At 35.5% G+C, this 14,845-nt stretch overlaps 1 protein-coding gene across 5 annotated transcripts in view; it reads right to left on the bottom strand.

Annotated features, from left to right (window-relative positions):
• The window catches only part of CDH18 (cadherin 18), a 522,337-nt gene that overhangs the window by 61,868 nt on the left and 445,624 nt on the right, over positions 1-14,845 (bottom strand). For all 5 annotated transcript variants that reach the window (XM_039548866.1, XM_039548869.1, XM_039548870.1 and 2 more), the window contains one exon: positions 6,628-6,795. In XM_039548866.1, the coding sequence (XP_039404800.1) occupies positions 6,628-6,795 (168 nt within the window). The remainder of the gene's footprint in view (positions 1-6,627; positions 6,796-14,845) is intronic.

The following is a 14,845-nucleotide window of genomic DNA, read 5'->3' as shown; positions in this document are numbered from 1 at the left end:
GAGCAAAAGTACTCTGGTTCTTGCAAAAAGTGTGATGTTTATTCCACTCATATCTATGAATGGAAGAAACATAAAGAAAACTGGCTTTCCTGGATTTTCAGACTGAGTACTTTCCTGCAGGTATTGAAGCCCCAAACACATATTTTCTATGCAAATGGCATGGGTAAAGCAACATAAGCACTCCATAATAATCACTAATGAGGAATTTAATTGTTGGGCATGATCTGTAGCAGTCTCTAGAGTCTGTGCTGTGTTCCCCATATTTTATGCCATTTAAAGGGGGACCATGGCTACCTCAGGCAGCTTGGGTAAAGCAGAGAGCAATAGCAACACCTGTAAAAGGGTTAAACTCCATTTGCACTGTGTTTGTTTTGTTGTTTGTTTGTTCATTTGCTTTTCCCTGGCACTAGCACAGCTAGGATTGTGATCACATTGGGGTTTAGCTTCATAAAGGACATGAAGATTAAGGCTTTCCAAAGAACACGCCTCAAAATGGAGTGGTCCTGCTCCCAATTCTCCACTCAGACAAAAAAAACCAAACAACATTGCCTAATTCCCAAAACCATTATGGTCTCATTCAAAAACCCATCGAAAAACAAACAAACAAACCAAAAAACCTGCATGTTTTTTTCTGTCTAGAGTGTTTCAAAGTTATTTTGATATACGTAATTAATAATGGATCTGGTACCCAAAAATCCTTATGGACAATACTCAAGAAAGTGAAATAAGACTCCATGTTATGAGTAAATTTGATGCACATAGCTGGAGCTAAAACTCAGTTTGTAGACCACATATTTATTACAAATATTTAATCAGACTTTGACATAAATATATTTTTACCCCATTAAACTTCGCTGTAAGATTTGAATTCCATAAACAATTCTATCACCAAATTTCATTGTCATGAATTCTCATTGAAGGAGAATTTTAAGAAAAGATATCTAATACTCTTGAAAAGTACTATATTTAGTTAATTAAATTTTACAGTAAAAACTGATTACGGAAATCACGCTTATTCTACTTAGGAAACAGAACATCACAAGATTTCCTATGTAATCAAATGCCATTAAATAACTCATGTCATATTTCAGTGAAACAATTTGGTAGCTTTAACTTCAAATATTGCGCAAATATTAGAACATACTGTCCTTCTCAAAAAAAAAAAAAAAGGAAAAAGGCAAACAAATCACTTTAGATAACATTTTCCAGACTATGGAAGCATACACCCAAAGGTACATACACTTTTATTTCATGTTTTAACTCTTTTTTTAACTTAATGAACATAAATCTTTCAAGTAATGTGTTTCTCATATGTCCAAGGCATCCCATAGATGAATGATTGATTCTAGCACATTACGAAGATACAGTACAAAAGAAATTTTAGAAAATCACTCAGATCAGCAAGGTTTGTCTCTTTTACCACTCTCTAAAACAGCTTGTTGTCCATGTGCAGTAGCCTTGCTAAGCAGGTAATTCTAAATACTTCTAGAGAATCAAGCTCCAACATACTTCTCTAACCATTTAAAACTAACATCTTCACCAGGTAATACAAGCATGCAATAGCAGCTTTTCCCCCTTACCTTTGCTTCTGGCTGCACAGTTTCTGTTGAACTTCCTCCTGCACAGGAGGAAGTTTCTGAAAACTCACAGAAAGAGAAGCTTTATACCTGCCCCTCATTCAGTTTCTGATGTGACACTTTAGCCACTTTCAAAGAAAAAAAAAAGGTCAGGGGCCTTGTGATAATTCTTTGTAAAGGCAGAAAATCAGTATACTGAACACCAACTGTACTCACAAAGGAAGTGTCACTCACTGGTCATCCACTTCAAAACCTGATCACTGACTTTGAAACCTGAGCACACACTTTAAAATCTCAGTTAATTCAACATATATCAACCTTTAAGAATATGTGAGAAGCAAAATACTTTTTAGCACTAGAATTACGTTGTGCAACTCTTACGTGAAAATGTAATAGTCACACAGATAGGAAGTGACAAGTGAGAAATCTGAAAAAGATATTAGTCTAATTATAATGAAAAAAATCTTAAAAAATAAGCAACCTTTAAATGTGGAATAATTTCTGGAATGAAATGCTTCCTAATACTCCCTGGATACTGGATCATTGCTAGACTCATCAACATGTAGAATCATAGACTCATAGAATGCCTTGGGTTGGAAGGCACCTTAAAGACAATCCTGGTTTTAGCTTCCCTAGCATGGGCAGGGATACCTTTCACTACACTAGGGTGCCCAGACCCCCATCCAACCTGGCCTTGAACACTTCCAGGGATAGGACATCTAAAGCTTCTCTGGGCAACCTGTGCCAGTGCCTCACCAGCCTTACCAGTAAAGAATTTCCTCCTGATATCTAGTCTAAACCTACTCTCTTTCAGTTTAAAATGTTCCCCCTTCTGATATCATTACCTGCCCATGTAAAAAGTTGTTCTCAGTCTTTTCTGTAAGTCCTTTTTAAGTACTGAAACACTGCAATGAGGTCTCTCTTGAGCCTTCTCTGTCTGTATTCATGCCTGGGATTGCCCTGCCCTCGGTGCAGAGCTTGCACTTGGGCTTCTTGAACTACATTAGGTTCATCTGATCCCACTTCTCAAGCCCATAAGTGGCACAATGAACAGGATCTAGATTATACTAGATATGCAAAAAATCTAATTTAAAAAGGTACAGTTGATCAGATGTCAGCAATCTTAAGAGAAACCAGTTATCATGTCCTGATCTTGTTTTATTTAAAATCTGAGTTTCCTGAGGACACAAAACTTCTGTAATCCTTTTAACTTAACAGTCTCCAGTAACTTTTAATCCTTGTCCAATGTCAGGCAAGTCTAACACAAGGACAGAGACGTAAAACACGTGATTCTACAAGCCTCTTCGCAATTACTGGATGAAAAAAGGAGAAAGGCCTGCTAAAAAAAAATCAGAGAAAATTTTGCTTTTCTCATCACATTTGGGAGGAGCCAAGTGGTAAAAGAGAAGGCAGATAGCTCTAGACTAGTCACCAGGTGGGACAGGACAGTCTGCAGCACACGGCCGTGGGGAGTGATGGGGTGCAGACAGTTATGTATGGAAATCATGACAACTGGATGTACTACATGGAACTGGGGATTCAGAAAGGACCACATGAATGAGTATGAATTTCAAAAGAAAATGGGTGGCAGATACTTTTGCACTTAATTAGCTAATGAGTTATATTAACAAGGCCAGACAGTGGACACCTTACTAGCACTGAACAGAGTCAATGTCTGCTTCTGGGATGTGAGTTTACTTTTTCAGAACTAAGAGGAGAATCTTCATGCAACATTCCTATTTAAACGTGGCTGTGTACTTTTCATATAAGGATATTGTAAAAAGAGAGGCCAAACTAATTATGCATATAAATAATTTCACATTGCATTTTCTTACTGCCACAAAATTACTAAGCCTCAACAACCAAGCTTTATAAAAATTGTTTTAAGCCACGACTTGTATTTAAGTTCTGCTTTATCCTGAAGAACTAGGTGAGTAGATCAGCTAGATGTACCAAACAAATATTACAAATTAGAGTCTAGACACAGCAACTACATATATTCTACACACTAGCCAGAATGTAATCATTAGAACTTGGTGTTCTAATGATGTAGTCATTAGAACTGATGCATGCCAGTGGAAACCTCTGCCTAGTGTGATGATCTTGATGCTATCAGAATTTCTTCACACTAAACAAAGCAAAACACAGAGAATTCATCTTAAGCAACACCAGAGAGAATTAATGAAATAAAAGTATACAGCACATTCTGAGGTAACTCAAGGCTGATAACAGTGTCATCAGAAGATGGAATATCTTCTATCAAATTATGAAATAAATTTATGACTATGAAATTAGGGTCCTCAGCCATCAAGAACATGGGTCCATCAGTGGTAAAACTAACAAGAACTGAGGGATGCAAAATTCTTCCCATGCAGAGCACTGTCGGCTTACATTAGTTCATTTATTACTTGTCTCTTAAAAGAAAGGAAATTTATGATGATGAAGAAAAAGAAATCAGTATTATACAAGATGCACTGAAGTAATTGAAAAGCAAAAAGTATTTGAGGTTTCAGGCTATTCTCCTGCTGAATTCACAACCCCTTTCCTACTTCTGAGACATACTACTGTTTTGCAATCAGAATTTTTCAACTGTGTTTCCTATACCAGAAATCAGACTGATAAAATTAGGCAGTCCTATTTCATATTATTTCTCCTAGGTTTTTTAATATCTTGGAAAACTGTAGCTCTTTTAGGAATTTCTTTGAAAGAAAGTCAGCTCTATTTATAATGAGTAAAGAATAAAACACAATAAACCCTTTTTAGCAGATATATTTACAACCATTATGTTTGTTTTAAATAGGGGTTTAAAGTGTTTCTTTAAGGGGAAAAAGCCTGTACATCTTACTGCATTTTGCGTGTCTAATGAACACTGATCTACTAAAGCCAGAAAGGTACCATCTTTTAAATATATACAACAAAGTATATTTATAAGTAAAACAAATAAAACAGCATCAATAAGATGTACTTCCCAGCATGTTCTCAAGTAAGGTACTCATACATTTAGAATCAGATTCAAAACTCACAAGTATGGTAACGGAGAAAAGGAAACTAACCAAAAGAAAGTCTGTGGTTTAGCTGAGGCTCAGCCTGTCCCAAGGGTTATACACTCGATATAGGCAGTTTTGGTTAGCACTTCCCTTCAATTCAATTCTGAGTGTGACAAGCCCCAGTAAGTCTCATTTAGCATTCCGTCTAATAAGGAAATTGAAGAGAAATTTAACGGAAAATCATGGCACACAAAGGAAACAGAAGTAAAATAAACAAAGAAGTTATTTCTTTTAGTGCAAGACTCGTGTATATAGCTCATGATGGTAAAACGGCCTTTTTTAAATCAACTGTATTTTCATTCTCTATTAACATGAAGCTACTGCTCTTTTGCAAGGGGTTTAAAATATAGTTCTTGAGAAGGAGTAAAGAAACAATGTCAGTGATAGCTGTGGTATAGGAATCTTCTGTAAGCAAAGAAAGCAAATGTTTGCATTCTACAAGACCTGTTTTAGAAATAATATCTTTATATAAAGAATAAATATTAAAATACAATTTTGTTTTGCCCTAAATAATAAGCTTTCATTAAATGTGAAATGTTTTGTCATTTTCAATGTTATTATAATCCCTTAAAATGTTTAAATTACAACATGAATATTTTATACTTCTTTGATTTCCAAAAAAATATTAACACAGATGAAGAAATACATATGCCAATGTACATTTCTTCCTGCTTGTCAGTTTTATATCTAAACCCGTCCATTCAAAATAAAAGAAGCCAATTTTTGAAACCTGATAGGTAGGGATCCATTCCTGCATTCATTGAGTTTGCAGGAAACTTAAGACATACTTTCTTTCTAATTTAGCTCTAATTTAAAGATAAGCCTTACCTTTTGCCTTTCCAATAGTTAAAAAGTATTATAAATAGAATGATGAATGCAATGAAAATTTTGTGGAACATAAAACCGAATATATTTTATTTAAGAATGTGTTTCAAAAGCTTTATGTTTTCATGTCTTTTTGAGGCACAGAACAAATACTCATTTCTACAACACTCTTAATAAGCCTACTCACTGTTTGGCCAGATTTTATAAAACGTGTATTGCCAGGGAGCTTTGTTTGTCCCTGGAGCCTTGTGATCTCTACTATTGTTTATAAATCTTCTCATTCAAACAGCTTAATGCATTTCCTGGTGGATGTTCCTATAGCTACCAGTCCATTATGCTCTACAACAACTCACGCAATGTCTGAGACCAGATTACAACACTCTTGCTGGCCTTGAGCCAATATGCAGAGAAAATACATTTACGTTCCATAAGATTTTTAAATAAATTGTCGACTGAATTCAGAATTCCTACAAGATCCCAGCTGCTGTGTCAGATCAATGGACACCCAATGAGCTGGATAAAAATTAACCTCCTATTAGCGGTCATATTAAGATATTCTATTCTGGTATTTATTCTTCATATAAGCATGTGATGATATTGTTTGAAATCAACACCAACAATTCATTTATCTGTGATAAATTCAGATTCCACCATTGCTCAACAATAGTGAGAAACATCTTAGATTTTGACCATCTGAGTATAATAATTGATCTTAAAAGTTTAGTTGGGTGTAGAAGAAGAAAAAATTTGATAGATACGTATGGAAGCAGCCAAAGGCATGTTGGATTAAATATTTTAATGCATTGTCTTTTGCTTTTATCTACCATAGGAACATCATCATTCCCTCATGGGATCAAAATCACAGAGTTATTGAAATATGCATTTAACAAATACTGGAGAATAACCCACATATGAGAACAGTATACCTTTGTAATCCACCTCGATATTATTCAGCGGTTAACTGAAAGAAATCTTTACTGGTTTCAGTATTTTAACTATGCCATCTCTGTGCTTTATCTGCAAATACTGGAAAATTAAAAAATATTGGTGAATCCAAATGCTTTCAAGCTCCCTATTCCCCGCGAATTTGACTGCCAACTGGATTTCACTGATCGCTTCTTACTTCACTGAAAATCAACGTGATTTTCAAATCAGTTATATGTTGAAATTGTACATACTCTGAGGAAACCTGGGTGGATTGTCGTTGACATCTGTGAGTGTGATATTTACAGTTGTTGACCCTGACAGCCCTCCGACCTGCCCAGCCATATCTTTGGCTTGAATGACAACGGAATAATGCTCTCTGGCTTCCCTGTCCATGTTGTGCAAGGCAGTCCTGATGACTCCTGTGAAGGAAAGAAAACAAACAAACAAACAGAAGATCAGGATTAACCTGTTCAAGCAAGAGCAAAGGCTGGGCATAACCTTTCTTCTAAGGGAAGGTGGAGCTAAGTCGTTTTCAGTTGTTTGTGTCATAGATATATATATAAAATACAACTCCAGATGCTGCTAGACAATCAACCTGCTTGATAATATGAAGAAATTAAAACAATATTTATTAAATCAATTATTATATTATTAAATAAATAATCTACCTTATATAACATTCCTGACCCAAAGGTACATTGCCAAAATAACAGTGTTTTCTCATACAACTCTTTAAATCGCTACTTAACAGAAAAACTAATGGATTGGAACTCTTATCCCACTGAATAAACAAAAATTGTTTATTAACAAAAGGTAATTTCTTAATTAGTATATCAAATATCTCTTAAAACTAACCCAAAAGCTAGATTTTCCAATTTGACAAATTTAAAAAAAAAAAGATATTTTTGTGTTTGGTACATGTCAATCATATCGATTTATGAGTTTGACTAAATTAATAATTGTCTTTAAAGTAAAAGATAAACCTTTTATTGTTATTACTATACTAGAGAGAGAAAACCAAAATTGAATGATCCTAAAATTCTATTAATTTTTATCCATCATCATCAAGTTTTTTTCACATTATTTACCTATACATGTAGAAGCAAAGATTAAAATAAAAGTAGAGGCAGACAACTCTGTGGGCACAGTTTCAGTTAGGGGACATTTTTCACCTATGATGATACCTGTAAAATTCAGCCCTGCTAATTTCTTTGATCACAGACTGACAGAAAAATCATGGAATTCAGTAAAGAGAGATGTCAAGTGCAGTGCCAGGAAACCAGTACATGCTGTGGACAGACTATCTGGGAAGGAGCTGTAAAGAAAAGAATCTGGTGTGGTCCTCAAGTTGTACATGAGCCAACGATGCAGCAAACAAGGCCAGCATCTTCCCCGGTTGCATTAAGAAATTCATTGCCAGCAGGTCGAGGGTGGGGATCCTTCCCCTCTGCTCGCCAAGTCTGGAGTGCTGGTTCCAGTTTTGAGCACATCAATACAGAAAAGACATTGATAGACTGTAGTGAGTTTCACAGAAATAAATAAAGAAAGTATAAAAAATGCCAAATTTATTAACATTACATTTTTAAAGAGCTAAAATTTTGGCTTAACATCTGTTGGACTCTGAAAGTGAGTTATTGCTATAACCAGTAAGAAAATATACCATAACATGATGAGATGTTGCTTCTGGGTAAATTTTAATCATACAATAGTTACTAATGCAAAGAATCTTAAGAAGTAGAGCCTTGCTCTTCTGGACAACTGGCTGTACAGCATGATTCTCAAGCTTTTTGATTCCCACAGTTTCAGATGGTGTAAAAAGTGGCTTCCAGAGCATTATTTTTCTTGTATTTTAAAATTACTTTCTTCGCATTTCTTCAATAAAACCATTTAGACATTATTACATAGGAAATGATAATTTTCATGTAGCTTATACCACTGTTTCTATTATCTTCTGAAAGTAAATCACACAAAAATAAGGAAATTTATCCACGAAGAATATTTTTTGTTTAAGTATCCATGTTTTAGAATAATTTGAACACAGTTTTGCACTGTAAGTTACTTTCCATCAGAAGTGTAGATTTTGGACAAACTGGCTAAAAAGAGTATACCAGTCAGGTTTAGTTCATCAGTGCTCTTTTCCTTAAAATTATACAGTTTGAAACAGACCTTTTTTCAGAAATTGCAACATGATATATTGAAAATATCCACAACTTACACAAAATATAAATTTAGAAACAGAAATTTACAGAGTCATTTAGATAAAAGGAACTGGTATAATTTAAATATGCATTTTCACTGAAATAATTATGGCTCAAAAATCTGGTACTAGTATTCTGAAAATTCATTTTACAGATAAATAGGAATATGTGAAATTATTAGAATTGAGAATGTCCTGCTTTGACTTTTCAAATGAATTGCTTTAGTTTTTCCATTTAAACCAAATTTATCATGCTTATGCATATGCATGTAAGAAGCATGGGATTTTTAAAAGAACCTTCCATTTCAATTTGTAACAGACCAAATGTTACATAGTAGAACATGTCTTCTATACTATCCTCACTAGTACTAGCCACTTGCATTTTTAAAGTAATTGAAACAAACTCTGAATTGAAACAATTCCTCTGAATTATTACTTTCCTCTTTGTTTGCTTCAAGGTGCATGATACTGAATCAATGCTTCTAGTTAATAAGGATTTGTGGATGACTAGTCATGACTAATCATTTAATCCCTCCCACTTACAGCAGATTCCTCTTTTTTGAAAACAGAGACAATGAAACTGGGCAGGTTCTTAATTTCAAAACCTTGTATGCAAAGTTTAGAATAAGAAAACTAGTTTTAAGGTTTTGATGGGCTGAAGGCAGGAGGTAAGGGAAGATTTAGTTCTCTCTCTTTCCTGGGTTGCATATACATTTATACATCCTGAAGTCATATCATCAATATGAGGTATGTAACTACTGTGAGGACCCTAACACTCTGTCCTTGTGATGCATTAGGGTTTTAGCTTTTCCATAATTTTTTAGTGTATACTTCTAAGACTCCATATAGCCTGTTAGCTACTGTTCTCCCATTCTGGTCAGACAAAACAAATCCTCTCTAAGCCTGAACTTCAAGGACACCTTAGTGTCCCAGGCCCCGAAATACATAAACAAAGTGGATTAAGGGGGAGCAAACTGGGGGTAAATGACTTCATTACCTGAAATTGTAATTGGAGGATTAACCCCCGATATGCAAATAGACCAAACTTATAAAAGTATGAAAATCTGTGACCCAGGAGTCCATTTGGGGTGTAGCCCTGAGGCTTTGACTGCCCAAAGTGTACCTTGAAGGCCCTTCAATAAATGTAACTGTTTTTATTCTCTTAATTTTGTCTAGCCTCTGTTTGCAGGTAGCCCCATCAAGGCATCACTTGTCACTAGCAGCTCCACCGTTATGCAGTATAGCACTAAAATAGTGCATAATCTCAAGTTTCACTAATGATCCCAAAAGGTGTAAGGAGAACTTAATCATCTTTTTCACTAAGATAATATTAAATGTTCTGGCAGGTTCTTTTAAAAGTAGGAATTGCCCCTGAGTATCTTGGGTATGCTTGACAGAGGTTCCTATACATCCCACAAGAAGACAGGAAGTTACTCTTAAGAAACATATTTCCCTGACTAAAACAGTTACAAAAAAATACTGAAAAGGAAAGCTGTCACAGGTTTTTTAAATTTAAACACAGCCCTGATTTTGCCTCATATTTGTTAGGAAACTCTCTGACCCTGTTAACCAAGTACTTTTCAGCTATGCCTTCGGTACTTATTCATCTTTGGTAGGAAAGGAAGACAAGAAAATCAGAAAAGCAAGATGTAGATGTCATTACAGGTACATTCCATCCTGTTTCTGGTATTAAGCAAAGAATTTTTACAGAAGTTTGACTGCTGTGTCGAAAATCAAATACAACATATGGAAGGGTAAATCTGTTGGAAAAGAGTTGAGAACACACAGCTTTGGACCTCTGGCCTCACAAACAGTCATACCTATTTCCATCTTAAAATTATGAGAGATGTTTTTTTCCCACATGAAAGGCTCTCCCAAAACACACATTTTCTTCTAACTTCTTCACTAAGTTTATTAATCTCTAAAGCACACCAATTTTCGTAGGGTTTGGGGGTTTTCTTGTTTGTTTGTTTGGTTGGTATTTTCTTTGTTTTGGTTTTGTTTTTGCTTTGCTTTGTTTGTTTTTTTGTTTGTTTTGGTTTTGTTTTGTTTTTATTTTGGGGTGTGTGTGACAGTTTCTACAGTTTTGGAAAGCACAGTTTCCAATCTGAATTTATCTTTCTTGACCATGTATGATGAGAAACCTACTTCGTTTCCAATTAAATTTTTAATACCACCTTTTAAAATTGCAATATTTTTATTTTTTATACAGAATACATGACACTGATGATTCATCTTTAATTGACTAATAAACCCAGGACATTCTCCTCCAACGACATTTCCAAATTCATGAGACCAGAATTACTGTAGAACCATAGAATATCTTAATGTGAATAGGAGCAATAAGGATCAAGTCCTACCCCCTGCTACTCACAGGACCAACTAAAACTAAACAATATGTCTTGTAAGTAATTTTACTACATAATGCTATTAAATTAGATTATGCTCTTCTTGCTCTTGCCCATAACCACATAAGCTTCTTTCTCTGTACTGACAGTTCTTCACAACATTTTGCAATCAAGAAATTTCTTCATGATGGTCCTGAATTTATCCTCAAAGTATCAGATAAAACTGAGAAAAAAATAAGCACTGAGATGAAAGATTGATATAGCTACTATTGTGGATAGCTCCTTTTCTTTCCTTTTCCCAACAACTCTGGATTTGAAAAAAAGCCCTGAAAATAACTTTATTTTTGGCGAGTTTTACTTCCCTCTCCACTCAGGCTCTCTAAATTCATTCCTGTTACTGAATTGCAGTCAATACCTTTTTTTTTTACCAAGTTTTCTTAAAGATACTTTTATGCTCTGCAGCATCTGACAATGTGTTATGTTGTCTTTTTTAGCATTCTGTGAACCATTTAACTTATATAAAAGAAAAGCTACAACAGAAGGATCTACTGTAACTGAGACTGTAAAGACTTTTTAACTCAAGTACAGACAAATACTAAGAAAATGTTTGCCACAGCCAGGTGCATAGCTATGCATTTACTGAAATATATAACTGTGTACTTACCTATTAGTCTGGTACACTTGAAAGAATTTATCTTATTATTTACACAAAGTAAGAACTCATTTAGATTCAGTAACCACTGCAGAATTTTAATCATCTTTATTTTACAGCCTACTCCTGCATGGTCTGAATTTCCCACGAAAAAACAGGGTCTATTTTAATATTTTGAGCTCAAAGATCTTCTATCTAGTGGGGAAAACAAAAAGAAAACAAGAAAACTTTAATGGCAAATTAGTTTGCCATGGGGAAATGAGTATTTTTTTGATTGGAAAATTTCCATTCTGTTGTTGGATCATGAGTGTGGTTACTAGAGATTTGATAAAGGGCCAGTAGGTCACATTAGATCCCCCATATTCTAGTTTCTTTTATGTCTTGCTATGTTTATAGCCAATAATGACTGAAATGTAATTTTAAATTATCTATTTAATAGCTAACTAAATGTGGGGGTTTACAATTTACTGAGGGATTTGAACTCATGGGAATTTCATTAGTATTATTCTTTCTTTTGGAATAAAAGCTCTATTTTTATCACTGCTTGTTCTGGGGTATGAATTTAGCTTATTTTATTGTAACTGAATATTCTGAACACATTGTACATATTAAAACACATTTCAAATTCTAATATTATTCTACTATTAAAGGGAAACAATTTTTCCATTTTAAGACAGATTGACTGAACAAGTCAGCAGATACTTTTTTTTTCCCTTAAAATCTCAAAATAAAGTTCATATTTAGAACTCTCAATAGACTTGGATTTGTTATTTAGTTCAAAATATAACTGTAAACAGAAATCTGCAATATAAAGTCTATGGTCATACTCCACATTCTGAATACTTCTATAACAAGGATGTTTTTAATCTAGGCCTTTGAATCACATCTGCTTTATATAACTAACATTTTGTTCCTTTACAGGGAGGACATCCCTAGATAGGCCATGGATGAAAGTCATAGCAGTATAGAAATGACAATTAGTGGTCAATTATCTTCTCTGGTCATGGTTATAGTACTGAAATACAGTATATCCTTCCTTAAAGAAAATTAGCATTGAAATGAAATACATGAATCCAACATATAAGGATAACTGCTAGAAAATAAAAATTACTGAAAAAATAAGTATATTTTAAAAGGAAAATAGTAAATGTTTTAAAGAAATAGGCTAGAATAGCATTTATTTTGTATTAAAAGAAGGGGAAGATTAACCAGACTGGTTGTACTACAGTGAATACCCTAGGAGAAAAAAAATCTATTTAAATTACTGTTAGTAAATACAGCCTTCTCTAAAATCTCAATGAGTGACAGACTGAAATTACCAAATGAAAAAATGTCTTATGCTGATGCTTCCTAAATTAAGGAATCTGAATAAAGCTTCACTAACCGCATGGAAAATATGCCAATTTATGTGGCAATTGCATGGATACCAAATGTAATCACAGCACATCCCCCTGTTTTCATAATGCAAAGCTCAATAAAATTAATTAAATTAAAAATTTGCTGCCATGACACTTCCCAGAAAGAAGACAATAAACTCTAATGTGCAATATACAAGTGCTGTAATCAAAGGGATATCTGTTATAGAAATAGTCATCCAAAAATTTTACCAATGATACTCTTGAGTTTACTTTTAATCCACACAGAAAGAGGTTGAATAGAGCTGGTCTCACACTGATCTCTGTAGAGCCCTGTCGGAATCTCTTCCTTTCATGACAATTCTGTCTTGAGGATAACTTTTTCTTACCTCCCAGGTAGCCAGTTCATAGCCATTTAATATGTGCTTTGTTGCTGCTACTAATTGCTATCTATTTAACTAGAATTGCATGTGGCATGTGTCAGAGACTGAGATATTATATTTTATGACTTAAACATTTTCTTAAAGGACTTTTAAAACTGTATTACAGAAGCTGCAGAGAAGACTCCCACACCCTGAACGGGGCCCTGACTGAAGCCTGACACCGCTCACTGATGAATATAAGATAAAGGAACAACTCAGGGCTGGGGACATTCACTGAGCACAGGCTTAACACCTCCAGGATGAGGACCACAGCCCCAGGGCTATCAGCTGCCAGCCTCGAACAGACCCTCGAACCAAGGGGTGGAGGGAGGAGAGGCTCTGAGTATCTGGGAAAAGCCTGTGGTCAGAGGTGCCGTGACTGCCCATCCTCCACTGTGCAGAGGAGCCCAGCTGAGGGGTCCTCACCAGGGGGGAGGAAGCTTATCCACAGCAGAAGGGGGTGACATGGCCCATCACAGCCGCCCCCCGCCAAGGGGTCCCCAGACCCTGCACCAGAACACCAGAGATGATGCAACACACACTCAGTGTTGCAAGGGACAGTGTGTCCAGCTAGCCCCTTGCAAGAGAGGCACGTGGACGTTCCCACCTGGCCCGAAGTGTCTATTAATCCATGGAAGTCTGCACTCTTCGGCGTGTGGCGGCGTGTGGTGTGGCAGCATGTAGCGGCGTGGCCACAGCGGCGACGGGGGACCCTCACCACCAGCAGACCGGATGGAGGGGAGCAACGAGACGTCGTTGGGACCCTCGGATGGGTGATATGCTTCCACCTAACCCCTGTCACCTCTCCCTGTTCCCCCACCCCCCATGCACACTTCTTTTTCTTTCTCTCTTCCTTTTCTCTTCCCTTCTCTTTGCCTCTTTTACTATCAAATAAAATACATCCATTTTTTGGCAACAACATCTAAACTCGTTTGGTTTTAATCTCATTTCTGGGGATATTTTGAACCTTCCAGGTTCTTTCCGGTTTATGCTCAGAGACTTAGCTTGCTTTGCTTTCCTGGGTTTAAACCGGATTGTAACAGCATGGTAATTACCTTTTTTAATATAACGTGCCATTTTATAAAAAAAAAGAAATCAGGTTTGTTAAGCGTGGGCTATTTTCCAGAAAAACACATGGAAAGGCATTATTGCTATTCCGATTTTTTAATTGGCTAAATTCTTTCTAGATCCTCTATTTTCCTTTTTTAACTCTTTGCCTACATTTGCCAGCCTCATGTTGCAAATTTCTTTTACTTGACCTCTCAGAAATGATACACATTTACATTCTGCAAACTTGCTTATCTACTTTATTCAGGGAGAATCTACCACCCTTCCTAGACTTGGGACTAGACAACATTTATAGTTCCCCATTAATCTAATTCTGTTCCTAAAAGAGTCAACAATTCAAGGTGAAGAAAAGTGGAAATTCTGTCTTTTTATTCATATACAGATTCTGAAAATACTTCAAAAAAGGTTAATTCCTCATAAACTATTT

Source organism: Corvus cornix, chromosome 2, assembly GCF_000738735.6.
Source record: "Corvus cornix cornix isolate S_Up_H32 chromosome 2, ASM73873v5, whole genome shotgun sequence".
In the NCBI taxonomy this organism is placed as follows: Eukaryota; Metazoa; Chordata; class Aves; order Passeriformes; family Corvidae; genus Corvus; species Corvus cornix.
The sequence above is the reverse complement of the archived record's forward strand: the minus strand, read 5'-3'. Positions and strand labels throughout refer to the sequence as shown.